Source organism: Parathielavia appendiculata (assembly GCF_033297405.1).
Source record: "Parathielavia appendiculata strain CBS 731.68 unplaced genomic scaffold N657scaffold_6, whole genome shotgun sequence".
NCBI lineage: Eukaryota > Fungi > Ascomycota > Sordariomycetes > Sordariales > Chaetomiaceae > Parathielavia > Parathielavia appendiculata.
Window position 1 is genome coordinate 1,242,584 of NW_026944225.1, and position 26,908 is coordinate 1,269,491.

General features: G+C 57.5%; 11 protein-coding genes across 11 annotated transcripts; 6 read left to right on the top strand and 5 right to left on the bottom strand.

Annotated features, from left to right (window-relative positions):
- Window positions 1–28: 28 nt before the first annotated feature.
- N657DRAFT_645501 (deoxyribose-phosphate aldolase) lies at window positions 29–1,175 on the bottom strand. Its single transcript, XM_062792958.1, has one exon. It carries the CDS (start codon window positions 998–1,000, stop codon window positions 194–196), a length of 807 nt encoding a protein of 268 aa, XP_062647667.1. The 5' UTR covers window positions 1,001–1,175; the 3' UTR covers window positions 29–193.
- A 739-nt stretch (window positions 1,176–1,914) lies between these two features.
- N657DRAFT_573472 (ribosomal protein L28e) lies at window positions 1,915–2,627 on the bottom strand (the record flags this gene model as incomplete). Its single annotated transcript, XM_062788971.1, has 5 exons — window positions 1,915–2,089; window positions 2,156–2,280; window positions 2,349–2,372; window positions 2,429–2,523; window positions 2,588–2,627. The coding sequence occupies 5 exons, from the start codon at window positions 2,625–2,627 to the stop codon at window positions 1,915–1,917; spliced, it is 459 nt and encodes a 152-aa protein (XP_062647668.1).
- A 347-nt stretch (window positions 2,628–2,974) lies between these two features.
- Window positions 2,975–3,679, top strand: N657DRAFT_671929 (uncharacterized protein; the record flags this gene model as incomplete). The annotated part of the gene is made up of 1 exon (XM_062795610.1): window positions 2,975–3,679. Exon 1 carries the CDS (start codon window positions 3,263–3,265, stop codon window positions 3,677–3,679), a length of 417 nt encoding a protein of 138 aa, XP_062647669.1. The 5' UTR covers window positions 2,975–3,262.
- Window positions 3,680–5,703: 2,024 nt separating this feature from the next.
- On the top strand, window positions 5,704–6,340 carry N657DRAFT_645503 (uncharacterized protein). Its single transcript, XM_062792959.1, has one exon. The coding sequence runs from the start codon at window positions 5,764–5,766 to the stop codon at window positions 6,034–6,036; it is 273 nt and encodes a 90-aa protein (XP_062647670.1). The 5' UTR covers window positions 5,704–5,763; the 3' UTR covers window positions 6,037–6,340.
- An 855-nt stretch (window positions 6,341–7,195) lies between these two features.
- N657DRAFT_572950 (WD40 repeat-like protein) lies at window positions 7,196–9,391 on the top strand (the record flags this gene model as incomplete). Its single annotated transcript, XM_062788925.1, has 5 exons — window positions 7,196–7,337; window positions 7,463–7,544; window positions 7,609–8,503; window positions 8,560–9,036; window positions 9,140–9,391. The coding sequence occupies 5 exons, from the start codon at window positions 7,196–7,198 to the stop codon at window positions 9,389–9,391; spliced, it is 1,848 nt and encodes a 615-aa protein (XP_062647671.1).
- A 1,013-nt stretch (window positions 9,392–10,404) lies between these two features.
- N657DRAFT_681014 (uncharacterized protein) lies at window positions 10,405–11,679 on the bottom strand (the record flags this gene model as incomplete). Its single annotated transcript, XM_062796340.1, has 2 exons — window positions 10,405–11,221; window positions 11,288–11,679. 2 exons carry the CDS (start codon window positions 11,677–11,679, stop codon window positions 10,405–10,407), a joined length of 1,209 nt encoding a protein of 402 aa, XP_062647672.1.
- A 364-nt stretch (window positions 11,680–12,043) lies between these two features.
- N657DRAFT_596813 (uncharacterized protein) lies at window positions 12,044–14,887 on the bottom strand. The gene is made up of 2 exons (XM_062790010.1): window positions 13,902–14,887; window positions 12,044–13,852 (listed from the first exon to the last, which is right to left on the bottom strand). The coding sequence occupies exons 1-2, from the start codon at window positions 14,662–14,664 to the stop codon at window positions 12,327–12,329; spliced, it is 2,289 nt and encodes a 762-aa protein (XP_062647673.1). The 5' UTR covers window positions 14,665–14,887; the 3' UTR covers window positions 12,044–12,326.
- Window positions 14,888–15,596: 709 nt separating this feature from the next.
- Window positions 15,597–15,983, top strand: N657DRAFT_433295 (uncharacterized protein). The gene has a single exon (XM_062787349.1). It carries the CDS (start codon window positions 15,685–15,687, stop codon window positions 15,889–15,891), a length of 207 nt encoding a protein of 68 aa, XP_062647674.1. The 5' UTR covers window positions 15,597–15,684; the 3' UTR covers window positions 15,892–15,983.
- Window positions 15,984–16,074: 91 nt separating this feature from the next.
- N657DRAFT_573525 (acyltransferase-domain-containing protein) lies at window positions 16,075–17,055 on the top strand (the record flags this gene model as incomplete). The annotated part of the gene is made up of 2 exons (XM_062788976.1): window positions 16,075–16,792; window positions 16,859–17,055. The coding sequence occupies 2 exons, from the start codon at window positions 16,075–16,077 to the stop codon at window positions 17,053–17,055; spliced, it is 915 nt and encodes a 304-aa protein (XP_062647675.1).
- Window positions 17,056–18,341: 1,286 nt separating this feature from the next.
- On the bottom strand, window positions 18,342–20,702 carry N657DRAFT_572322 (phosphoribosylamine--glycine ligase; the record flags this gene model as incomplete). Its single annotated transcript, XM_062788881.1, has 1 exon — window positions 18,342–20,702. The coding sequence occupies one exon, from the start codon at window positions 20,700–20,702 to the stop codon at window positions 18,342–18,344; it is 2,361 nt and encodes a 786-aa protein (XP_062647676.1).
- Window positions 20,703–25,151: 4,449 nt separating this feature from the next.
- N657DRAFT_634081 (uncharacterized protein) lies at window positions 25,152–26,256 on the top strand (the record flags this gene model as incomplete). The annotated part of the gene is made up of 3 exons (XM_062791249.1): window positions 25,152–25,476; window positions 25,543–25,792; window positions 25,863–26,256. 3 exons carry the CDS (start codon window positions 25,152–25,154, stop codon window positions 26,254–26,256), a joined length of 969 nt encoding a protein of 322 aa, XP_062647677.1.
- Window positions 26,257–26,908: the final 652 nt, after the last annotated feature.

Genomic DNA, 26,908 nt, shown 5'->3' on the forward strand with positions numbered 1-26,908 from the left:
ACTCGATGCCAAGACCCGCCAGTTGTGCCATCAAAATGTACGGGGCCGGTAAGTCAATATTATCGGTACCAAGGCCGGAGGTCGGGTTAACCTTCTGTATGTTAATCCTAGCGCCTCCATCAGCCAAGACTGGATGCAATAAATAGACAATCGATTATAACTAGTCATACCAGATGTTTACCCTCAAATGCTCCTACTTCCAACTGAACTCGGTCGGCTCATCAGTCATGCCCCTATGCTTGGCCTCTTCCAGAATCGCGACCGTCACCGTGGCCCCGACTCTCGACACACCCAGCGCCATGACGCGGAGAAGGTCATCAAGCGTCCGTACCCCACCGGCAGCCTTGATCTTCACGTCCGGCCCGCAGCTCGCCCTCATCAGCTTCAGATGCGGCACCGTTGCCCCCTGATACGAGTAGGTGTTGCCGTCGCCGCCGGGCTGCTTCACAAACCCATACCCCGTCGACGTCTTGACGTATGCCACGCCTATCTCGGTGCATATCCGGCAGAGCAGCGCAATCTGCTGCTCCTCCAAGAAGTCATTCTCAAAGATGACCTTGAGAATGGCCGTCTGGCCGTCATCATTACCGTCGCCTCCGCCGTTGACCGGGGTGCTCGTGACGCAGTCGTTGATGGTGCTAATCTCGCTGCGCACGTACTCCCAATCGCCGCCCAGGACTTTGCCGACGTTGACCACCATGTCAATCTCGTGGGCACCCGCCAGCACCGCCTCGCGGGCCTCGGCCACCTTGGTCGTTGTGGTCGAGTTGCCGTGCGGGAAGCCGATGACGGCGCAGACGAGCACGTCGGTGCCGGCGAGGATGCGGCGGGCCACCGGGACGCTGTAAGGCTTGACACACGCCGCGGCGACGTTGTGCTGTCTGGCGACTTGCAGGCCCGCTTCGATCTCGGCGTCGGTCATGGTCGGGTGCAGCAGCGAGTGGTCGATGAGTTTGGCGATGCCGCCGAGCGAGGTTCTGATAGTAGTGGGTTCGGCCATGGTCATCATGGCAGCTGTGTCAGTTTTTTCCAGATCTTATCTTGAGGTTGATTTGTTATGTACAGTTCAGCTGATGACGGCTGCTGCACTTAATACCTCAGTGTCATGGGACCGAACTTATACTTCTCCCACCACGCACCTGCAAGTGTCCAAGTCACCTGCGGCGGAAGTGGTGCAGTTGAAGGAGATTTGTCGGAGACTCGGAGCTCCTCAATTTGGTAGTCCCGTTCTGCGGGAAATATAATTGGGTTAGGTTTGAGCTGAAAGGGGAATCGAATTTGGACTCACCTACTCGTTGTACGGATCCGTAGAGTTATGACATAACCTACGCAAATGAGCTTATTACCAACGCCAGAGCTCGGCGAAAGACACGTATATGTTGATGCTGTAAGGTAATATTTTACCTTTCCAATCGATGGCAGCTCTTGTGATTTCGCAAAAACCATGCGTTGCCCAGAGCTGTCTCCCATGCTCCGCTTCCGAGGCCCGGCTCGGTGTTGATCGGGCAAGACCGGGACATTAGCATGCCTCGACCCGAAGCTGTCCTCAGATGCCAAATGACAGTGTAAATGGAGTCGACGAATTTCCGATTTCTTATGCGATCATCTACACGTCGTCACACAAGTGGGCTCCCGCATTCCGACAGCAAGCTTGGCACGGAGGCCAGTTGTGCGCCCATGAAATGTATTGTGCCCCAACACCCATCCGCGTTGCAGAGAGACCCCGTCTTTGGGTGACTGATTTGAGCGATATCAAACGCCATGGCCGTTCCTGAATGCAAATCTCTAGCAATTCGTCGTCCTGTCCTCGTTGCCCCGCATTCCGTCTCCTGTCATGCACACCCTCTCGACGGGAGTGTTGCGGGCCCAATACAGAGATACATCTTTCCCATCTTCCCCGGGCGCCGGCATCGTTTACTCCTTGGCAGCAGCGGCGCGCTTGGCGGCCGCACCGCGGGGCTTCTTCACGGGGTCGGGCTTGGGAGTTCGCTGCGACCGCCGAATGGCGCTGGCGCGGGCGATGGCGGCTTGCCGGAGGTCGGGGCGGTAGCCGTTCTTGGCGACCTGGTTGGCAACGGCCTTGTAGGTCCTATTCAAGACACTCCGTCAGCATTGTCATCAGCACATTCTCCCCGGGACCACCCATTCCACTGACTTGCGCGAGGTCTTGTTGCCGCCGTAGGTAACCGTGTACAGGCCCGAGGCGGGCTTGTTGGCCGACGCGGGCTTCTTGCTGATCACCTGGACGCCACCCTTCTCGTTGGGAATGACGCCGAGAGCCTAGCCCGTGGTATTAGATTGCAATCGTTCAGCCAGTCAGCTCGCGGTTCGTGCTCGAATCATCGTACCTTGTCATTGGCGAAGCCGGCGAACTGTCACTGTGTTAGCCAACCGTAACTCCTTCCCTTCTGCGTGCTTCAAGTCCTACCTTGCGAGAGTGCAGGTTCTTCAGGTTCAGGGGGTCGCGGGAAAACTGGGGAGCACCGCCAGACTTCCTCTTGACGAGGAAGCTGTTGTAGGTGCCTGTGAGAGCAAGTCTATCAGATAACCGGGCAACACCACCCAATCAACCTTTTTGGACACTCACGGGAAACCTCCCAGATAAGGTCAGCGGAGACGTTGGACATTTTGACGGTATGGACGTTGAACAGGCAAATCGTTCAAAATCAGGGCGTCTGCAGGTTCGTGATCTCGAATTTCACCCAGCTCCTGGATTTTTGGCGGGCTCGAGTGTGGGCTCGCTTGACTTGCCGCTTCAGGGCTAGTTCGGCAAGCCTTACCGATCTGATAAACCGACTCAGGTTAATACCAGAGCGGCTCTAGCGCGATTTTACACGTAGCCCTTGCACAAGTACTCCGTAGGCTCGTGTTCCGCATTCAGTCGTCATGTGTTCTTGCCAAGCGCCAAGCGGCTGAGGGCGGCCTCTTCGGCAGAAACATCAAACCATATCATCAAACCATATCACCAAACCTCCTCTATGTATCGCCATCAGGAACCAAGAGGCTCGCATCTAGAGTTCAAGGAGATGCTCTTGCAATTTGCATAGCACCATATCTTCCCTTCACTTTCCTTCTCCTTCCTTTTCTCTGACCTTGTCCTCCTTCGCTTTTCCGGGCGCACTTTCCGCAGCTCCCGACCTTGCGCCACATACATTGCCCGCGCGGCACTCCAACTTATGTCGCACCATTATCCGTGAAGGCCCACCATCGGAACCTCGAATACCCCATCACTCGAACCACACCATCCAACCAATAGTTCAAAATGGGTTACCTCCTCTACAGCCTAACCTTCCTCACCCTCATCACGGGCACCCTCCTCTACCTGAACCGCGCCCGTTGGCTGCCCGCGTTCCAAGACTCGGTCGCCCACCTACAAGACACCGTTCGCTTCCCGGGAAGCGACTATCTCTACTCACGGCTCGCGCCGGCGGGGTCCTTCGAGGACGACATCGAGGCGGGCCTATCGTCGTCGACCTTCGACCTGGCGGGTAACGTTGCGGACGGGGACAGCCGGGCGGGACTGGATGACGGGGCCAAGAGGGAGATATTAAACATCATGAAGAAGAGGCGGCTCAAGTTTGATGAAGCACGCAAGGTGTATATGGAGCAGAGGTTTAGGGAGAATGGAATTGGCGCGGATGGGAGGCCGAGGGATCCTAAGTTTGTTAGCTTCTCGTGATATGGGGGGAGGGGGGGCGGGGGCGGTTTGGTTTGTGGAGGAGGGAGTGCTTGGGCCGGGCCCTTTCAAATTATCTGTTCTTTTTCTGAGAGGAAGAGTCGTTCCGTGTTTGGGGACATAAACCCCGCCTGCCGTTAATATTTCTTTTTGTCGTACATACCTTTTCCATCTCCTTTGAGCGGAACTGCGAGGCGTTAAGGGGAAAATGGTGGCCTGGGGCCTGGGTGTCTCGACGAGCAAGACATCTTAATCCCGTCCAACATTTGCGGACAAGCTGTCGCGATGATTCGCATCAACTGAACCAGTTCAGCGCAGTGTAGTCATTTCCATCATATCCTGAACAGTTCACAACTTGTTCTCAACTGACCGAGTTCTGATCATTCCACTTCTTCCACGTCCGTCCCATTCACCTGTCTTGGGATGCCGGTTTTACAAGCGTCGGGTAAGAGGGGCAGTTCATATAGATCATCCTCTGTGACATGATGTGGTATCACCGACTTTCTGCCAAGCCAGGAATGTAGGTAGAGATAGGAATGAGAATGGCTCAAAGGTTGCATGTTTGTGGTAGAGAACTCCAGGCTCCGTAGGGCTCAGTACCATCCCAATGAGGGATGAGTTGTCCGATGCTGGCCGCAACCCGTCCGTTACTCTACCGCAGGAGTCTGCATTTTGCCACTCCGCAGCCAGTTTCCCTTAAGGATAGTCTCTTAAGCTCTCAAACAGCAAGGTGAGGCCAAGGTGGGCATTCAGGGGGGCACAAAGGCAGTCGAATACCCAGGTCCTGGTGGCCAAACATCAGCAGATGCGATGGATCCCCGGGTATCCCTTCGCGGGAAACCTCCAGCGAAAATTTGGGACTCTTGTGAGATCTCTTTCCGCAAAATATAGACATTACGAGCAGCTTTGAGGAGGGTTGCGCCAGCCTCCCAATTCAGTTGATCATCGGCGCAACCCGGTATGCCAGCTGTAACACACGCGGAAATATACCGCTGGAGAAGAGGGAAATGCTATATCGCGAAAAGAAACAATACCATCGACCCACCGGGTGTTCGTTCCAAACAAACGCTGGGTGTTTCTGAAATCGTAGGTTGACTACATGGGCAAGGTTACCAGTACAGCCAACCTGGTTTGTCTCTCCTCACTCCTTTCCCACTCTCCAACTCAGCGTGTTTGAAGCTTAAGTATGGCCGCCAAGTTCTCCCCAACAGATGACGGTGGTGCTGCGTGCTTTGCAAATGGGTTTGTGACTTGCTCGTGAACAGTGAGGCTGGTCCACAGCAGAAGTCGTTCATGATAGTGTATAGGTACTGTACTAAGTGGGCGAAGATGGACGCCCGAGGGAAGGCGTTTCAACGAGGACGAGAGGTTGATTGCCTTGCAGGAATTCCGATGACTTTTGTTGGCTTCCGGACTGATGAGATGTGCTCTGAGTTTTATTCCGGGTTTGGGCTGAGCCGACGATTTCATTCGGGCCGCAGAATCCCGCTGCCGAGTCGGCCCTGAAGGACCGAACCCTACAACGCAGAGATCTGGCAGCATATCTGTGCAATCTGATTAGGTGCCGAGGCCTGAGTGTGTCACGGGACCCAGCTGCTGTCTGCAAGATCAAGTCCAGTGTTTCCGTCAGTCTGTTTCAGGTTTCCACAACCTAACCCAGCCAAGGACTTCTCAAGGTCTTGTTTGTCATTAGGAAACGGACAAGGTACAGAGGTAGTAGTTACGTAGTGGGTATGGTTAGAATTTGAATTGGATCACTGCAGGAGTTCAATAGGGTGGTGAGCGTGGCTGATATATGGAGCGGCATTCCGGACTTCGTGTGAAAATAGCGCTCCGACAAGAAGGACTTCGGCTTGCCTTCAGATTGCAGGAATTACAGGAGTACCTTACTCTATAGGGTACAATGTACCGACTGTGCACGTGAAGGTTGATTCCCATGCTCAACGTGTGGTTGAACGTATCATCGGCATGTTGGCAAAACCACTTGTCCCTGGCCGGCCATCTCCGTTAGAACTACCGCATAGCAATCTGCAGATTTACCTCACTTATTGGTATGCTTGCTTCACCAACCGAGTCAACGTAACATCATGTACTGTGGTGGAACGAGTGTACGGAGGTACCTCATGAACTGGTGCTGTGGTGGATTTGCCGTGTTGCTCCATGCTGCGTCAATATCCCCACCCCATCCCAAAACATCATCAAACAGTGCAACTCAAGCACATTCGAGTGTGCCAAACGCTCCTTCGGCTCCGCAGAAGAACTACCTTAACCTGCAGGAGAGCCGAAAGGGGTATTCCACTTCCCCCACACTCGGACCTACCACAATACAGCGCATCGACGCCCGGGCGTCGAGAGTATGATGAAGGGCGCGATGAGGAGAGCCAACACGGGGTGTCGGATGCCAGGTGCCGAGGCTGCATTCCAGACCTGTCGGGCCCCGGGTTGGCGAGCCGGATAATGTTGTGGCTTCAAGGCCTCCAGAGAGTGAATCCAGCCAAGAAAACTGTGGGTAAGGGTAAGAAATTGTACGTTACTCATCGTATAATGTATAAGCGCGTAATGAGAGAGATGCCGTTGGGCCCGATGAAAGATCGGGACCGAACTCCTCGCTGCTCGGGTTCCAGCCAGCTGCCCGATGGGGCTAAAGCGGGAGTAATCTCGTTGAAATATGATAACGGCTCAAAAATGAGGAAAAAGCAAATTCGGCCTGTTTTTTTCCTACCACGCCCGGTCCGCGGCGGGTGGTTGGTCGTCTCTGGTTTCTCGGGAAACAGAACGTGATCAGATTTGGGGGCACTCCGCTGATGCAGCAATCCAAGTACACTCCCCTCCTTAACCCCACCCACACCCCCAATTGATCCTTTCCATTTCCAGAGCGGTCACAGCAAAAACAGCCCTGGCAAGCGCACGAGCTAGGACCCACCGTGGGTGCCCGCTTGTCATGCAGGCGCCTTGCTGGCGCGCCCCACCAACGCCGCATGCTGACCCCTGCCCCGGTCCCTGTCTGATGAGCTCCATCACTTGGATGCTTGGGTGGCGCCCAGCTGCACGTACCTTTTTTTCCTGTGAATGATTTGGCGAGCCAGATTGCCTTGCGTTTCCCCAAGTTCATCAGCCGCCCCCCTCCGCTTTGGGCCCCCTTCTTTCCTTTCTTTCCTCCTTGCGACCGCACTCTCATCAGGCCCCAACGCGATTCCCAACCACCATCACGACATTCCATCCCATATTCCGCCGATAAACCCGATCCTGCGGCCTCTGTCTAAGGCTTCAGCCGCTGTTGGGCGTCGTTCATCCGATCCACGCCAAGACCAACATATTTGATCCAAGTGTTGGGTGCCGTTTCTTGCGCGTGCACGTGGAGGCTGAGGTCTCCATTCTCGTCATTGCCAGCACTCCGGTCCGCGTCTTGCGTCTACACGTTGCCAATCGCCACCTCGTTGTATATCCTTCTACTTCATCTCCTACCTGCGCCAGTACGGAGCGCAGAGATTAGTACCAACATCTGAGCAGGAGGTGGCCATGTCGATGTATCCGGGCCATCGGGGAATCGGGGGCGTGCCGCCGGCCAATGGCGGTGCGGCCCGTTTGAACGAGCTCCTCGATCAAATCCGTGCCGAATTCGAATCGCACGTGCGGCAGACGGAAACCTATGAGCATCAGAGTAAGCTTATTCCCGCGGTGCGCTTGGTGCATCTTTGCGCGTCATGTGTCGATGGCGGAAGACTCCCGGCCTTGGCGTCGCGTGGCCTGATTTTGTCCGGTGGCGCTAACAGTACTCCCGAACAGTCCAAGCACAAGTGCAAGAGATGCAGATGATTCGCGAGAAGGTCTACCAAATGGAACAGGCCCAGATCGGTCTCAAGCAGAAGTAAGATCCACCCTCGGATACCACTTGCCGACGTACAGCGCCCTAACAAGACCGTCTCACCCAGGTATGAGGAAGAGCTCAATCTGTTGCGCCGCCAGCTGGAGGGACGTGGAGGTCCGCCTGGACCCATGAACCCGCCTCCTCAGCATGTTGCCGCTCCTCAGCCGCCGCCGCCGCAGATCGGTAACCCGGGGAACAATTCAATCATTGGTGCCATAGTGTCCGGACAGCCCACTCAGGGCGGACTGGCGCCTCCGCACCATCCGCAACAGCAGGAGCAGCAGCCTCCTCACATGCCTCCTGCCCCGCACGGCCTGCAGGGCCCGCCGCCGCCTCCTCCCCCGCCGTCCCAACAGCCTCCTTTCCAGCAGCAGTATCCTCAGGGACCAGCACCAGGCGGCTTCCCGCCCCAGCCTCCTCATAGCACCGCGTCTCCGGGACCTAACAAGCGAGCCATCGGCCGCCCGCCCGCAGCCGGCCCGGCCACGCCCCAGATCAACACTCCGGTACCCTACAGCGGGCCCGGCCAGTCCCCCCAGGTCCCTACCCATCCTACACCTGACCATACCCGCATGGCGCAGCATCCGCCCCCTCCTCAGCCACACCCAAATGCCCTCGGCGACCTCGACCCGGAGCGTCTGCCGAGCCACATCAAGAAGGTTAAGGACGACTGGTGGGTCATCTACAACCAGTCCGTGCCGCGGGTTTTGGATGTCGAGCTCGTCCACACTCTTCAGCACGAAAGCGTTGTGTGCTGTGTGAGGTTCAGCCACGACGGAAAGTATGTTGCGACTGGTTGCAATAGGTCGGCGCAGATCTACGACGTGGCCACGGGCGAGAAGATCTGCGTTCTCCAGGATGACAGCATCGATCTCAGCGGCGATCTTTACATCAGGAGCGTCTGCTTCAGCCCGGATGGCAAATACCTTGCTACTGGCGCTGAAGACAAGCTGATTAGAGTGAGTTTTCACTATTCCTTGCAGTTTATGGACCTCGAAAATACTGATTTGTCCAGGTCTGGGACATTCAAGCAAGGCAGATCCGCACGACGTTCTCGGGCCACGACCAAGACATTTATTCGCTGGACTTTGCGCGCGATGGCCGCACGATCGTCTCGGGCAGCGGTGACAGGACGGTCAGGATCTGGGATCTCGAGACGGGCGCCTGCAACCTGACGCTGACGATCGAGGACGGGGTGACGACGGTTGCCATCTCGCCCGATACCAAGCTCGTGGCCGCCGGCTCTCTAGACAAGAGCGTGCGGGTGTGGGACGTTAAGATGGGCTACCTCCTCGAGCGTCTCGAGGGCCCCGACGGCCACAAAGACAGTGTCTATAGTGTGGCCTTCTCGCCAAACGGCCGGGAGCTTGTCAGCGGCAGTCTGGACAAGACGATCAAGATGTGGGAGCTGACCCAGACGCGACAAATTGGCCATGGCCAGCAGCCGCCGCTCAAGGGTGGCCGCTGCATCAAGACGTTTGAAGGTCACAGGGTACGTTTTTTCCCCCCTTCTCACACCCACTTTCCGCATGTTTTCCGAGCCAATGCATTCGTGAACGGATCTGCTAATACATCATTGCTTTGCTATACAATAGGACTTTGTCCTCAGCGTCGCCCTCACCCCGGACAACGAGTGGGTCCTCTCGGGCTCAAAGGACCGCGGCGTGCAGTTCTGGGACCCGCGCACGGGGCACACGCAGCTCATGCTGCAGGGACACAAGAACTCGGTCATCTCGGTCGCGCCAAGCCCCGTCGCCTCGCCCGTGGGCGGGTTCTTCGCCACCGGCTCGGGCGACATGCGCGCCCGCATCTGGTCGTACCAGCGCGTCGACAATAGGAGACCGTAGAGTGTGTCTCCTGAGAGAGCCGCCTTCATACGTGAGATCTTGAGGCTGCTGCGATGGGAGGAGGAGCTCTCTCCTGAGGCAGCCACCGCCTTGCGCGATAAATCAGTGATGGATGGACGGGACAAGGGAATGGTCGAGGAGGTTTTCGCAGTGATGAGATGAAGGACGAGGAGTTGCTGCTCCTCGTGATTGAAGAAGAGACAATCCCATCTCCGGACGAGATGCTCCCAGAGGCGGACGAGGAGATGCTTCCAGAGTTTGAAGTGTCGACACCCCCAGATTCGGACGAGATGCTCCCAGAGACGGACGAGGAGATGCTTCCAGTGCTTCAAGTGCAGACACCCCCAGATTTGGACGAGACGCTCCCAGAGACGGACGAGGAGTATCCCCCCGCGGAGGACGACGGGTGATTCCGGTGTTGGACGAGATCTCGCCCGGACCGGATCAGGAGTTGCGAGACGTGGGATTCTTTTGAGGACTTTTGGGGCTGTTGATCTCGAAACTACTGTCGACGGCAAAAACAACAACTACAACGATACCGAGCTTTGGGCCGGGGGAAGTGTGGGTGGGCGGTTTTCCCCATTTGGATGTCGCGGCGTCAGGAAATGGCTTGGGGGAGACCCTTCTCTCTATTTTGCTCGGAAGAGGATGGATGGATGGGTAAACAACCCGTGTTATGGTTGTCGTGGTATTTTGGCACATCTCTCTCCGCTGTATCGGTTGCGTTGGTAGTCCCAATAACGGTGTTATCCCTTTGTGGTGTCAGTCTTAATCGACGAGAGTGAAGCATCTGTCGGTCTATTGCTTTTTTACTGTGAGGGAGTTGATTTGGGGGTCGTGGCTGAAGTTGCTCGTCGCGTTCATCCGTCTTCCACATCATTGCAGGAGCCTATGTAACCCCGTCTCGACGGTCCTTCTCACGACATATAGACGAAGGGACTCGGGGATATCCTGTTGGATTGAGGGGACCCTCCCGGTTGTCGCTTCACAAAAAGCTCAAAAACATTCATGCATCACAACCCCCCGAAAATGTCATCAAACTCATCCCCTTTCTTCCGCTTCTTCTTGGGCTTCTTGCTTTTGGCGTCCAACGAGGCGAAAATGTCGTCTAAGCCGTCGCCTCTTGCTCCTCCTCCTGCCTTATCTTCCCGTACCTTTTTCTTAGGTTTCAGTGCTGCTTCTAAGCATGAGGCGCTGGCTTCCTTGCTAGATGGCTCTCGTGCTGGGGTATCTGCGGTTGCTGGTGGTTTAGGGTTGCCGGTCGGAGGCCGTCCCATCGAGCCGAAGATGTCATCGAATTCGTCTTTTGGTCTGACTGTTTTCTTTGTCTTGGGTTTTGAGGGGAACACGTCGGAGGTGATGCTTGCTTCCTTGCTGGTTGGTTCTGTCCTTGCTGCAGGGGTCTGGCTGAGCGGCTGTTGAGTGCGTGATGGGCGGTTGATGGGGAGGGATAAGGATCGTGGATGTGTGTCTCCCTTCACTAACTGTTGTGTTGACGATGCTGCTGGTGGGATCGGTGTCGAGGCTGTGTCTCGCTCAATCGACGCCATGATCTCGTCTCTGCACACGGCTACACCCTTGTCTGTTGTGTCCACTTCCATGATGGCGTCAGAGTCCGCACCAACACCGTTGTCTTGCCCGGCGGCGGGCTGGACGGCCTCTGCTGATGCCGCTGATGCCGCTGATGCCTGCTCCCCGGTCTCGTCTCCCGTCTGGCTAGGCGGCGCCGGAGCAAACGGCGCAACGGCCTTGTCCACCTGCGCCAGCACACCCAGCAGCATCAGCCCAAGGTGCGCAAACTGCCTGTCCGCAGAGAGCTGCGTAAACGCCCTGTTCCGTCGTCAGCTCCTCCTCACTCTCAGAAGAAAATGGATACGTAGTAGAGAAAAAACCCACAAAAAAGCCCCCGGCCCAAGCTTCCAACGTAAATACCCGGCCCTCTTCCTTACCGCCCGCCCCTCACCCTCCCCTTGACCTCTCTCCCCAACCTTCTTCACCTGCTCCTTCTCTTTCCTCTTTCCCTTCACCCTCTGCCTCTCCCTGACCCTCCCAGTCCTCTCTGCCGCCTCGACCGCCGCCTCCAGCTCCCCCAACATCTTCCAGATATGCCGCCTCAGCATGTCAGCCTGGGCCCACCATTTGGATATGCGATGCTGGTTCTTGTTGCGATGGTGGAAGCGCTCGAGGAGCTCGAGGGCCGGGGCAAGGGAGGCGATGGCCGGTGTGAGGATGGCGGAGTCGAGGGTTGGGGGGAGGTCAGTGTCTTTTCCAAGACCTGGTTCGGCCATTGTCCTCAGGTTTGAGATTGAGGGATGAAAAGACTGAGATGAGTTGGTTAAGGGGGCTGTGCTGTCAAAGTGATCGAATTACATGCTTTTGATGGTGCTTACGGGGGCGATTGGAACGTGTGTGCGTGGGAACAGTGTGTGGTTAGCTCTAACAAAGTGGGATACAGTCCAGCCAACAAAAACGCAAGATCAAGGTTGCGAGAAGTTTGGTGTTGTTTCTGTATGCAGTGTGTGGTCTAAGTGTAAGTGAGGAGGATATGCACTGAAAAGTTCAAAGGTGGTTGCTGTTGCCAGCTTGCCAGGGTTAGGGTCGTATGCTACATTGAATATAGGCCAAGAGAATCCATGGATGAGCGTTTTCAGACAGGGAGCTAAATATACGGATGACTGGGACTCGTAAACACGCAGGTAACAGAGTCATCTGCCAGTCCACCTTGGGCTTCAACGCTATACCACAAAGCAAGTCCAAAGCTCCCTAGTATACATCTGCCAGTCGAAGATATACAACATGCCATACCCATCGCAGCTTGCTAGACATGCCCACGGCCATACACCCAAACTCCGAGGCCCATGTTCACGGCCATACAGCTAACCATCCAAAGCCCCGCTCCTCACCACCAACACTCCTCCCGGGCAAAAGTCCGCGCCTAACAGACCCTCACCCCGCACACCTCGACCCCCTTCGTCTCGACATGCGCCCTCCTCCCAAAGTACCTGACCGCTACCTCCCTCACGAAATCCGCATCCGCCTGGCTCCAGACATCCAGTCCCATCTCCGCCAGCGCCTCGCTATCGACCCTCAACCAGCCCCTCGTACTCCTACCACCACCAGCAGCACTCCTCGCCGCCAACGACGCACCCAGCAGCCTAGCCTGCTCCTCCTCCTCCTCCTCCTCGCCACCGCTCAACATTCCCGGCCCATCAAATCCGCTGTTGTCAGCATAATTATCACTGTCATCCAGGTCCAGGCCCAACAAATCATCGTCGTCCGACGAGTCGACAATATCCGCCAGGACAGACAGCAGGGCGCTCGTCAGCCGATGAAAATACGCCACCACCGCCAGCTCCATCCGCGCCTGCGTCTCCTCTTCCTCCTCCGCCCCCTCCTCCTCCACCCTCACCTCCTCCAGCTGCCTCTGATCATCGGCCCCATCAAACGTACCCGTCCGCACCGCAGCAGCACCAGCAGAAGAACCTAAGTAAACAGCGCCGAAACTAGCCCTCCTCTGCCCCGCCAGCGGCTGCTGCTGTTGTGGCGATGACGATGATGGCGATGATGGCGATAACGACGACGACAATCCCAAAACAGCCGACCCGGAAGGATTACGAGGCCCACCACCACCACCACCAACACCACCACCCAGATCCAAATCCGCCAGCAGCGTGGCGTCGTGGCTCTGCTCGTCGACCTCGTCGCTGTGCCGCTTCTCGCCGGCCGAGGCCCACCACATGAAGCCGTTGTAGGCGAGCGCCGCCCAGGTCGTCGGCTCGACGATCTTATCCGTGTCGTCGCCGGCAGCGGCGGCGACTGGGGAGAGGGTTGTTGTTGTTGTTGTTGTTGTTGTTGCTCTTGTTGGGCAGCGGCTGGCTTCGACGCTGCCAGATGTTCCTGGACGTGAAACCCCGGAGGGTTTGTTGGACAGGCGGATTGCTGCTGGGGTTGTTGATCGAACAGGAGAATCGCTTGCTTCCGAACGGGGCCTGCTGCGCGGGTTGGGAGACTGGGGGTGGAGAGGGCGAGGTGGTGCTGGTGCTGGTGGTGTTGCGAGCCGGGCGAGGCCGCGGGCGAGGGAGCGGAAGCGGCGCAGGTCGCGCTGGGTGGCTTTCACGGGGATCCCCTTGGGCATCTCTACTGTTGGCCAGACGCGCTGCTTGGCGTTGGAGGAGTAGGACGGGGGCATGGTGATGAGCATGTCCCAGAGGTCTTCCTTCATAGCGAGGATGCTGTCGGTGGTACACGCTACCCATCCAGAACTCGTGTCGTCGGGCGTGGTTGGGTCGTCGCGGTCTTGACTGTGATAGGCACGCTTCATCGCCGCTTGATGTTCTTGAAGATATGATATGTCGTGTACCCCGATGCAGAAGAGCGGCCGTAGGCGCTGGACTGGTGTCGAGGGGTCTATCACGTCGCAAATGGACAGAGGTATATTGGACAGGACTGAGATATCATACACTAAGCCGGGTCAGCGAGAAGCGAATAGGCAGGAGAGTGTGATGCGTACCAAAATTGCAGACCTCGTGCACAGGGGCATGGCAGGAGATCAAGATGCGTTTACGCAGTAGAGCGGCACGGTGAATTGGGAAGATCAAGGGCCCGAATGTGTCCAGCAGAGCAGTAAGGCTCCAGGCAGGGTGGAAGGGCGAGAGCCGGTGGCCTGGCGGTATGAGGGCGGCACCGTCCGAGGCAGAGCGATTCCTAGCATGCCCGTTCCCTAGTCCGGGACGGCTAGCCCTGATGCTGAGCAGCGGCGACTCGAGCGGTGTGTCCTTCAATGGTTGCGGCGCTGTCGTCTCGTGCAGCCCATTCTTGTCCCAGTACTCGTCAAGTAGCTGCGTCTGCGTCCTGTCGGCAGCCAGCTTGGCCGCGATATCCTTCAGTCCCTCGGCGTGGCGCCAGGCTCTCCCGAGGCGGCCGTAGCTGAGGGGCACCAGCACGCCAACGGCGATCATGCGCGCATGGCGCGTCTCCTCCTCGTCGGTGGGCGTGTTGACGAAGGCGCTGAGGCCGGCGTGGCCGCCATCGTGGACAAAGTAGATCAGGTCGTCGGAAACAGTATGGAGGCCCGACGGCAGGCTCTTGTACTCGACAATGCCCTCCAGCTCGAGGCCCGGCACGGCCTGCTTCCAGATGATGGTGTAGCCAGCCTTGACATCGAAGTCGATCAGGAACAGGGCGGAGACGGGCGGGAGGTCGGGCAGGACGGCCACGGCGGGCTGCGGCAGCCGGACGGAAAGGGGCGGCTGTCCGCGACGGGATGCGGCCATGGCGGATGCAGGGCAGGACTGTACAGACTGCAGAGATGATAATTGGGAGGGGGCACAAGATCGGACTACCGTGGAGCAGCTGCAACCATCATTGAGCCGTTGTCAAGTTATGCTGGAGAAAATCACCGTGGGCGATTACTAGGCAGCCTCCCGAACGCCTGGGCAAGCCGACAGTGAAGGCGGGGGATTGTGCGACACAAGAAAGGTGTTCAGATGTTGCGGCTGTCGCGTTTGGGGAAACTATGTAGCTCGGGAAGCCCTCGTCGGCTGGCCTGTTCTGTTTCGGTCCTTGGCGCCTACAACCCGAGCCGAAGCGGGACCTTCCGTGAGGTACGAATTACATACCTACCTTATGACAGTACTCCATAATCCGTCCGGTCAGGAGTTCTTGCCGGTAGAACTCGGCATCCGACCGGCAGCCGCCAAAACAGGGCAATGCTGACAGCAAAAGAGTGCATTTTCCCGCGCCTGTACCTGAGTTGTGGATGATCTCGATGGTGTGCATTTCGCCGACGTCTTCCAGAGGGTGTTGGCGGGTTGTGGGATGAGGTCCATCTCTCCGTATACTCCGTACAACTAGCCTTGGCTGCGGAGAAGGCCTCTGGCTTGTCGTTGTTTTATGACTGCGACTGAAATGATCCCCGTCCTCAGGGTTATTGCACGTACAGCACGGCACAATCGCCTTGAACCAAGTTTTCATGGGAGTCCAGAGTCTTGTGTTTGAACATGCCCCTTCCAACTCCAAGTTGGGCCATAAAAATGGATTCAGGTTCTCAGGTCACCGGCAACGCCAAGCTTTCGACAATACCCGCCTGGTTCCCGCCCCACGCTTCCCCAACCGGGAGAGGTTGCATTCTCTTCTCAACCACCTTCAGATAATATGTGGGGCAGTCTGGTCCGTTGACCAATCGGTTCATCGAGCCTCCACATGGCATCAACTGACCTCTACGGAGAACCCCAACTCATTATTCTGTTGGTAAAGTCACATGTGCGCCGTTGATCTCAATCCTTTTGCGAGTGATGCGGAGGATGACTGCCCTGTCACATACAAGTGTGCCGCCCCTCACCACACGGCCTAGAGAAAGGGGCGAAAACCGAGGGGTTGCGGTCCCATCATCTAGGGCTGTTCCTGAAACGTCGACTGAACTCTCTTTGCTCGCCTACATCCCCACCGCTCCACCGCTGCCTCCCACGTTCCACGCAAAGGCCCCGCAGAGAGAACCTTGAAGAACCCTAGCAGCGCTCTCTTGGGCAACGCAACTCAGGTTGAAGCCTGACCTCCCCGTTGGCCAACTCCCCAGCCGAGAGCGAGACGCAGGGACAGAGCCTGCAGGAATCGACATTGCCCTGCGCCCGACGCGCGCGCCAACCGCCACCTGCTCTTGACCCTCGCCGCCGACGATTCTCATCATGGTCGCCGTTCTCTCCTACGTCGGCTACTTCGTAGCTGGCTACACCGCCCTAATCATGTTCTGCTACGCCTTGTCCCTCGCCGTACCCAAGGCGGCCTTCGTGGCCCGCACGCTGGCCGCGTACATCGCCCTGGTCATCAGCTCGCTCTACGGCGTCGCCGCCTCCATCGTCCTGCGCCTCGTCGGCCTCCACCAGCTGTCGCAATGGGCCGTGGCCCGGTGCTTCAAGTTCCTCATGGCGCTTTCGACGGGCGTGACCTTTGACATAGAGGACCCCAAAGGCCACCTCGACAAGATCCGCCCGGCCGTCTTCGTCGGCAACCACCAGACGGAGCTCGACGTGCTGATGCTGGGCTGCATGTTTCCCAAGTACTGCAGCGTGACGGCCAAGGCGTCGCTGAAGCGGACCCCGTTCCTGGGTTGGTTCATGTCCCTGAGCGGGAGCATCTTCATCGACCGCGCCAACAGCAAGGACGCCCGCGAGGCGATGCGCGGCGCCGCCGATGAGATCCGCAACAAGCGCCAGAGCGTCTACATGTTCCCCGAGGGCACCCGCAGCTACGCCAAGGAGCCCATGCTGCTGCCCTTCAAGAAGGGCGCTTTCCACCTCGCCATCCAAGCCCAGGTGCCCATCGTGCCGGTCGTCGTCGCCAACTACAGCCATGTTCTCTGGATCAAGGGGCTCGAGTTCAACTCTGGTCGCATTCCATGCAAGGGTAGGTCTGCCCCGTGTTTTTCTCTCTCCGCTGAACTATGTGGCTGACCCTTTGTGTCCCCCCCAGTCCTCGACCCCATTTCAACGAAGGGCCTTACCGCCGCCGACGTCGACCATCTCACGCAGTTCACGCGGGACCTGATGCTCAAGGAATTGATTGCGCTGACGGAGAAGGCGCGGATGCAAGCCTTCCCCAGCCCCGTGCGTTACCATTCGAACGGTGTAGCAAAGGCCACCGGTACCGATATGAAAGTCAGGGCCTGAAACGAGGACAGCGCAATGCGAAGCCAAGTACGACCCGCATTTCTCTGGAGCCGTTGGCTAAAGCAAATGAGACGTGAGAAATTCAATTAGGAGATATGTCACTTGGTTTCATCCGTACTCAGTCGGAAAGCGGCACACGACGCGCGCCCGCAACGCAACAGCGCCTTTGTACCCCGTTTTCGGCTGGATCTCGAAGAGAAGGCTCAGTTATGATACCCTTAGATGGACGTGAAAACGAGGGTCCCGTCTTCTGAACGGACCGCTTCATGATGGTGGATGACATAGATGCCGCAGAGTGTTATAGAGGATAGAAAGGGAGCTGCACTGGGTAGCATAGTTACCGTACATAGTGGGGTTGGCTGTCTGCGCTCTATTCGGTATGGGGATGGGGACTTCTTGGACATGCCGTGGAGGAAGGAGGGCGGGGTGGTGCTCCTATTTTATCCGTGCCTGATAGATGCGTCTAGTCAAAACTCTGAAAGATTGCGAGCTCATCGGATGGTCGGAACGGCCCAGGTCTGTAGAGGCAATGCTGCGCTCTTTCTTTTCATTGTCTTGTATATGAAAATGCTTCCGCGTCAGAGTTTGGGAAGTTGACACATCAACAACAGCTGGGATGTGGAGAGCAATCTCGTCCGCTAGACGACATCATCTCCATGGAGCCAGATAGGTCAACCAAAGGTTCTGTGATGAGGCTGAGCCGTGAGAGATCCTGACTATATACAGTACAGCAAGGGGAGGCACATCCCTGCGGCTCACTACCCAAGGCCGTTGTTGGTCATTTGAATTTGGGACCTTATAGAAGATCTCCGATCCCATATATCAGCGCCCAACGGTCAATCGGCGGTGCTCACCCCCCACAGCCCGCTCCAGAGCTCTGGGATCCCGGTATGTTCTCGGCGTTGGACTGAGAGGCGGTTAGTTTGGCGCAGAGGAGGTGGAAGAGCTCGGGCAGGGAGGTGTTCGTCGATCGAGCACTGGAGTATTGGGATTCCCGCGGCCGGAGTACTGGCCCTGCCCGTGGGAGCCTGTTTTCCATTTCTTATCTTCGGCCCGTGGCGTGTTGATCATCAGACCTATTAGAGAGGGAGACCAGACTTTCTCAACAAGCAGATCAAACTCAAAGATCTGTCTATATTCCCTCCTTTCCCATTTTATCTACCGCTTCCAAAATATCCCCGTGCCAGTTTCGATCCTTTCCCAGGCCAGCAATTCTCCGCTCCAAACGGAGTCATGAACAAGTCAGTCACGCCTCCCACACCGGCCTGACATAAGGCAGTATGGACCTAAGCCCACAACTCCAGATTCCTCAATACGCACCCCTTCCCCTTATCTTCCCTGTTCACAAGCCTTCCAACCTTCCACACCCTCTCCCCAGCCCCCTCCAGAACCCTCACGACGTCTTCCACCCTCGCCGCATCCACAGCCAGCACCATGCCCAGCCCATTGTTAAACGCCCGCGCCATCTCAGCCGGCTCAACCGCCTTGCCCAGCCACTTGAACACGGCCGGCACCTCCCAGCTTCCAACCTCAATCTCGCCCGCCAGGTGCTCCGGCAGCATGCGCGGCACATTCTCCGTGAGCCCGCCGCCGGTGATATGCGCCATACCCTTAATCGCCTCGCCGGTCTTGGCCAAGGCCTCCAGCAGCGGTTTAACATAGATCCGCGTGGGCGTGAGCAGCGCCTCACCGAGCGTCGTCGACGCGTCCCAGGGACACGGATCCGTATACTCCAAACCCCGCGTCTTCACAATTTTGCGCACCAACGAAAACCCATTCGAATGCACGCCCGACGACGCCAGACCCAGCAGAACATCGCCCTCACGCATAGCCTGCTTGCGGGGGAGGCGCTGCTCGGCGAGCATGACGCCCACGGCGGCGCCGGCGGCATCGTAGTCGTCGCCCGAGTAGAGGTCCGGCATCTCGGCGGTTTCGCCGCCGACGAGGGCGCAGCCGGCGGCGATGCAGCCCGTTGCGACGCCGGAGACGAACGAGGCGGCGACCGAGACGTCGAGGCGCGAGCAGCCGTAGTAGTCGAGGAACATGAAGGGCTCGGCGCCCTGCACGACCAGGTCGTTTACGTTCATGGCGACAAGGTCGATGCCGACTGTGTCGTGCTTGTTCATCTTTTGCGCGATGATAAGCTTGGTGCCGACGCCGTCGATGGCGCCGACGACGATGGGCGCGTTGGGGTAGCCGGCCGCCGAAAGGTCGACTTCGCCGCCGAAACCGCCGATGACGGCGTCCGCGCCGGGGCGTCGGGTGGTTGAGACGGCGGCTTTGATGCGCTCGACCAGCTCGTTGCCCGCGTCGATGCTCACGCCGGACTGGGCGTAGGTGAGCTTATCGGAGGCGTCGGAGGCGCGGAAGGCGCGGTGCGCAATGTCCCTGCGGTAGTACATGCCATCGAAGCTAATCAGCTTGACGCCCTCGTAGGCCCGGTCGACGGCGGCGCGGAGCGAGTCCCCGGTTGCGGTGGCCGCGATGACACGGCCGCCCGAGGTCAGCAGAGAATCGCCAGAGAGCTTTGTGCCGGCATGGAAGATGTTGGTATCCTGGGGCGCATCCGCCACCTGCATGGGAATGTTCTTGGGGTACGACTCCGGGTAGCCTGGGGCGGCAACCACCACGGTCGTGCTGAACTTGGACGAGATCTTGACCTGAATGTCCTCGAGGTAGGGGACAGGCCCCGCGCAGGCGTACATGATCTTCGCCAGGTCCGACTCAAGCAGCGGGAGTACCGTCTGCGTCTCCGGGTCGCCGAACCGGACGTTGTACTCGAGGACCTTGGGGGTGCCGTCGGGGGCAATCATGAGACCGGTGAAGAGACAGCCGCGGAAGGGGAAGCCGTCCTTGCGCATGCCGTCGATGGTCGGCTGAAGAATCTCGCGCTCGATGCGGGCAATTAGCTGCGGCGTGGCCAGCCTGGTCGGGGCGTAGCAGCCCATGCCGCCCGTGTTGAGGCCGGTGTCGCCCTCGCCAATGCGCTTGTGGTCCTGGGCCGGGGGCAGCGACTTGATGGTGGTGCCGTCGCAGAAGGACAAGATGCTCAGCTCGTCGCCCGTCAGGAATTCCTCAATGACCACCTCGTCGCCAGCAGGGCCGAAAGCCTTGTCCAGCATGATCTCCTTGAGCGCCTGCAGGGCCTCCTCCTGCGACTGCGGGATTATCACGCCCTTGCCGGCGGCCAAGCCGGTGGCCTTGATGACGACATTGTGGCTGATGGACTTGACATACTGGCAAGCCTTGTCGTAGTCGGAGAAGTTCTCGTAGGCGGCGGTCGGGATGTTGTGCTTCTTCATAAAGTCCTTGGAGAAGGTCTTGCTGCCCTCCATGCGGGCGGCGGCCTTGGAGGGGCCGAAGACGGGAATGCCCGCGTCGCGGAAGAAGCCCTCGACGCCATCGACGAGGGGCGCCTCGGGGCCGGGAACCACGAGGTTGACACCATTCTTCCTTGCGAGCTCAACGAGGCCCGGGTAGTCGTCGGCGGCCACCGACGTGTCGTTGGTCACCTTTTGCAGGCGCGCCGTGCCTCCGTTGCCGGGCACCGCAATGATGGATTCCACAAGCGGTGACTGCGCAAGCTTCCAAGCCAGCGCGTGTTCGCGGCCGCCGTTGCCAATCAGCAGGATGCGCAGAGACGACATCTTCACGTCGGGTCAAGTCTGATCGGCCCTGCTCTACCCAGCATCGTGTCTTTGGAAGGAACTCAAACGCCAGGGAAAATTTCCTTGGTGACATTCACTACCCCTCCCCCGCGATCTCGGATTGGCTACCGGAGAGGTGTCGCTGATTGGCCAATTTAGCACGCAACGCTCCCTCAAGCTACCGGACCTTACCACTTCGATCGTTCGGCAGGTAGTCATGGAGAGGAGATACCGGTTGACTGAGGTGATGAGTCTCGAGTGTTAGGGGCGTCTACGTCTCGCCCGAGGGTCAAAGAAAAACCAGTCGGGGTTCGTGGATAGATATCGTGCTGCTCAACTGGGACGCTGCTCGAGGTGAAAGAAGTGCATCAAATAATTGTTTACTTTTTCCAAGGGAGGCAGGTACCCCAACGTGCGAGCTTGATGTATTGACTGACGGACGGCTGCCGGGTTGGAGAGTTCCGGCACGCAGCATTGAGCCTTCAATCAACGGCTCCTTACCCCGATCAACTCGCTGGGTGCAAGGTCCTGCTTGGTGGTGCTGGTGTGTTGGCTGCAGAGGCATATTGTCCACATAAGCACCCACGCTTCCTATCGGCAACGTTACCCCCTTGCTTAACACAGCTGCAGTGGTGAAACGCTGAGCCATGGATACTGGCCTCAACGGTCGGCTGTTGAATATTCCTGCCTTCTTCGGCTGCTCAACATTATGTGAAATAGGTATTCTAGAGGCAACGAAACGGCCGCCGGCAGAGGCCCAACAGCAGGCTGCATTTCTGGTTCCCTATGACTATTCGGCTGTTGATGGTGGTGTCAGAGCGCAGTTGGCGCGGCGTTGCTCGCTGTCGAAGGTTCCGAGAGTGGCACAGCGGTGGCGTGGAGGAAGTCCCAAAGGCAAGGTATGGGTGAATATGATAGCTTACCGAGGACGATAATGCCACTGCCATTGGAAGCAGTATAAGATGGATGCCTCGACTCATGTGTTCATCTCACGGTCGGGAGTGCCGATGCTCGTATGCGCACCGTTGAAGAATAAATTGCCCGCCGATGAGGCTCATTGGCCACTTCTCCATGTCAAACCGGTTGTGTGATTTGCGTCGGGTCGGACGGCAGGAGAGAACAATCAGAGCTTGGTCTTCCAAATGAGATCGGCGGTTGTGGTGGTAGATCGAATGGGCGCAATTGCATCATGATTTTCCAACCTCATCCATATCACATCCCATATCAGTCAGAGATGCCGAACACCCGGTGTCGCGAAACGTGACCCCTGGCGACTTGGGTATTCGGGTGTCGAAATGTTGACCTTTGCACTGCCGAGGTAGCTATGGTCGCTCAAGAGGACGGACCGGGTCGCTTGGGCGGTGGGACAGCGGCCGGCCGTTGTGAGCTTTGGAAGCTGTTCTGTCGCTGTTGCTTCGCCTTCAACCAACCTTAAATCTGCAGTCTGGACCGCACAGCGTTGAAGGAGTGGATCCGTACCTCCGTAGTAATCGCTCCACCGACCCCACCCATGTCAGGCACCGCCAATGCGATGCCAATGTCAGCAATGAACGAGTCGCCGACCACACGGCGGCGACAGCACCCAGCTTTGAGACTCGCGGCAAATATCCATCCTAAAGCAAAGCGATGAGAACCGCAGCTACGGCACCGTTTGGCGACAATTCCCCGACAACCTCGGCCAACATGAGACTGAAAAGCCCTGACCGACAGAGTTTGTATCACAAATGAGGCACATGGCATATATGCTTTGACGGACTTGCTGTTCCTGGGAAGCAGTCAAGTACCTCAAGTCTAGTAGACGGAAGTAACTCAAGTCAAGTGGACGGTGAAGATACCATTTTATCTTGTTCGGACGATCGCCTTAGAGGTCGCTGGGATGTCCGGCGGCGACTAAGAGGAGAGCATCAAGAGCTGGATCAAATCAGGAATACTGCGAGGAAGGACTTGGGCACGATTCCACCTGCTCCCTGTGCTGGCAAGCCGAGACAAGCGGTGGACGGGGCGGGAGCATCCTGTTAGCGAGCCAATCGCCAACCCATGCACTGTCTCTCATTACAGACACGAGCGGTCGTCGTGGCCATCTTTGTAGAGGGCAGCCTGCAGGTGCCTTGATGGCAGTCCGGAGCGACGTGGATGTTGTGCTCGCTCGGAATCTCGAGTGGCTTTGCTCGCGTGCTCCACTGGCCGCTGTTCTGTCGTTTCGGTCGACCGGTGTCTCGCGCGTGTCACGCCGCACGGCTTGAGTCAATACCCGGCGTCAAACTCTCGTTACTGTTCCGAGGGACAGGCAGGAAAGAAGACAGAACATTCGGTGGAGTTGGATAGCCTGGCTTGTCGCTTCCATCCTTGGCAGGCATCAGAGCCTTCGGACCACGCGATCGGATCGGTCTGTAGGGCTAGATCGCCCCACCCGTACCACGCTGCTTCGGTTGCCCTTGAGACGGAGTTGACTGTTTTGTCCATGACGCCATGGCACTCTCTCAACAATCCGGCCTGACGGGACTCACTGCAACTTCCGGCTCGAGAACTCCTGGCATTGGAGTAGTGGCCTTGGTTGGGAAGATGCAGCGTGGACGAGTTGCCTATCTCAGAGAAGCAAGGAACGAGTGCAACATGCAGTCAATTTTGAAGGCCGCCCCCGCCCCTTCTGGAGGCGGATTGCCTCGTGAGCTGCACATTCTTAAAAAGATTTTCGCCGTCTCAGACGGACCTGTTTCCACGTCAGCCCACTAGACATGCAGATCGTACGGGCTGGCACACACTAAGGTGCGTGGCAGCGGGAGTTGCCTGGACAAAGGCCACTTTGCAGACCTTGCTTTTGTCTTTCCATGGGTTTTCCGTCGATCAGATCAGCAGTCCGGCCGGGCCACACAACCAATCCAGCCCTCAGAAGGTCGTCACTGACTCCGGGGAATGGGCTGGAGAAGCGGCTTGTCCTCCAATGTGCGTTCGTCGGATGGGCGACTTCCCCAGGCCTGGTAGCTCGTCACTACGGCATCCAACTGAGGTTTTTGTAGGGATTCGGTACCTTTGAATACCGTACCCAACCACAACGCACACCGCCGGACCGCAACCCTCATCGGCAGCTAGACAGCATCAGGACTCAAACAGCTGAAGCTCGCTTCTGGGCTGCTGCCTCTGCTGAAAAATCCACACCAGCACCAACAGAACTGAAAAGGCAATGCTGGTTCCCAGATTAGTACCCAACTCCACCAACAAACAAGTATGGCCAACGATCGGGCCGGTCAACGGTGCGGTCTGCTGCTTGTTCAAGTTGCCAAAACACGCTAAATGAACCAAGCCAAGAACCCCAACAGGGGTAGATGCTGGCTTGGCAAGCTTATCGTCATCGGCGACATCATTGACAGGGCCAGGACGGAATACCGGGTGGATTATTCCAGGGGTGCATGTTCACCCCACAACGCCCAGGCCAGCTCTACACTTACATGTTCACTCACGAACAACACACACAGCAAGTATTCAAGGAGAAGCGCCAAACCACTCGATTGTGTCGCCCGAAGTTAGGTCTCTGCCGGACAGGCCATGTATACCCACGTCAGCCGAGATATAGTATACGAAACCACTTACAGCGTGTGTCAAGTACCGCCTGTGCCGCGCTCTGCGAGCTTTTGAAACAAGCAACAGCCACCGGCCTCTTCGCCTTGTTGGACTCGAGCCGCAGTTTTATTCAGTCGCCGTAGTGATCCAAAGGCGTCTTCTTGAATCATAGAGTCGGGTCTATCCTCGAGCTACGTGGTGAAGAAAAACCAAAGCCGTGTGGTTGGGCTCATTCCCCCAATCTACCGCACTCGTTGTTCATTGGAAGTGTCGACGCACTTACAGGACGCTCGACTAGTGGGACATATGATAACCAGGGGTTGTGGTTCGCGTCCTCCAGGATACAGCTGCATGGCCAACAATGGCCCGGATGGGCCAACCAGTGGGCTCAGATGATATGCATGCACGGTACCGTCAGTCCTGGTCCAGCTTCCGCTTCGGTCTCACAAGGGGTGTCTTCTGCCCAACCTCGCGATTCCTGGGGAGATCCAGTCTTTGCGGCCTCTAATCCTCTGATCCATCTGCTCCACCCCTCATCCCACCACGGCCGTCTACGGAGCCCAGATGGGACTGTCTCACCGTGCTCACGCTGTCGTTGGACCGACGCAAGACTATGTCATCCCAACCCCACTGTACCAGGCTTCCTCTCTGCTTTGAGCTTCTACCCGGGGTATCACTTGTGGTGTATAAACATCCTGCCTCCCAAGCCGTCCAGTGCGCTCTCTCTTCATCCTGCTCCCTCACCATCGGCTCTGTACTCTCTCCACTCCCAATCGTTCCAAGACCCTCGCTCATATCAGCCGTCGTGCTTGAAGATCCTGGGCCCACCAGTTCGTCTCTACCTTCGCTACTAGCCACAGTCGTTCTCGACAGAGCCGTCCCACAGACGCAATGAGAGCAGCATTTTCACTCTTGGCCCTTGCCGCCTCGGCCCTGGCTGCCAACATCCCTCCTCGGGGAGAGAGTCAGCTCGTCGATAGGACATATGGACATGGTGGTAAGGACAAGCCGGACGGCGGCTGCAAAGCCTGCGAGACCGTCACCACCTCGGTCATCGTGACATACACGACTGTCTGCCCCGTCACCGAGACCGTTACCAAGCCCGGCTCCACCTACAAGACGACCTACACGACGACCAGCACGGTCAAGACGGTCGTCCCCACGACCATTGTCGTCACCCAGACGGGCCCCCCGGTAACCAAGACGGAAGGACAGGGTAGGTCCCATTCTACCGGCTACTGTATACGTCTGACCGGGATTTGCTGACCTTGCTGTCCACAAGTCGTTTACACCACCCTCACCGAGCTCTGCCCGGTCACCGAGACCAAGGTAGTCGACGGCTCTACGGTGGAGATCACGTGGACCTCGACCTCGACCGTAGTCACCAAGGTCCAGCAGACCGAGACGGTCTACACGACGTCGATCGCCACCGAGTACGAGACCACCGACGTCTACGAGACCGTCACCTGCCCGGTAACCACCTACACCACCGTCTCGGAGGGTTCCACCATCAAGGTGACCCAGACCGACACGTACGCCATTTACTCTCCCTCAAATCCTTAAATATGTTCATAGCTAACCCCTAATTTTCTTTGACTACAGAATCACCCTCACAAAGACCTCAGTCCACATCATCACCGACATCATCCCCGTCACTCTGACCGAGCACGTGCCCGTGACGGTCAACATCCCCGTCACGGCCCAGGAGACGGTGACGGGCTACTCGACCGTCATCATCTCGGCGCCCACCACGGTCTATACCTCGACGCCCGTGGTCGTGCCGCCCACCACCGTCATCGTCCCGACCTCGGTCACCGTCGTGCCTCCGCCGCCGTCGAGCTTCACCACGGCTACTACGGCGCCGTCTGCGACTACCGCTACCACGGCTACGGCTTCTATTTCGACTGCTGGGGCGGCGGATATGGTGGTGGGAGGAGGTGAGAAGGGGGTGGTTGCGCTGGTGGCCGGGTTGGTTGCGGCTGTTGTTCTTATTTGAGAGACGACAAATTTTTAAAAAAAACTTTCAGAATTCGAGGGTGTTTGGTTTCTCTTATTTTATGAGGATGGTTCAAGCGGGCAGGCGGATTTTGCGGTTGGTTTTGGGTATGATGACGCTCCCTTGGCTTTCTGGGCGAAATGGACTACCGGTGTGGGTTTTGTGGGGAAGACAATGGACGATGGGTTTTGTTCATCTGCCCTGATGTTGCTGTCGCCAGAGGGGGATCCTTACTGTCGACGGGGAAGTACTGTTGGCCACAGCGGAATGGGAACTGACCCTCTTCCCTCGTGGAACTTTGTTGAAGAGGGGAAAGGCTAATGCTAGCTACCTAATGTTCATGTATATATGTCATAGGGAGTTTCTTAGAATGGGAACATCACGACTTACTACACTGCCCTGTTCTCTTTAAACCATACCATCGGAAGGTAATAGATAGTGTGAGCCGTTGACATCACTGCTGCGCGCCTCCGTCTACCGCCCGGATCCATTCATCCTCCCAGCAATCCCTCCACCGAAGGCCGGTCCCTAGGGTCCAGTTTCATGATCTTGCAGATGAAATCTCGGTCTCAGTGGCTGATTTCTGTGTGCGAGATGCGATGGAAAGGCTTCCGCAGCTCCCGGGGGGGGGGGGGGGGGGGGGGGTTTTTTA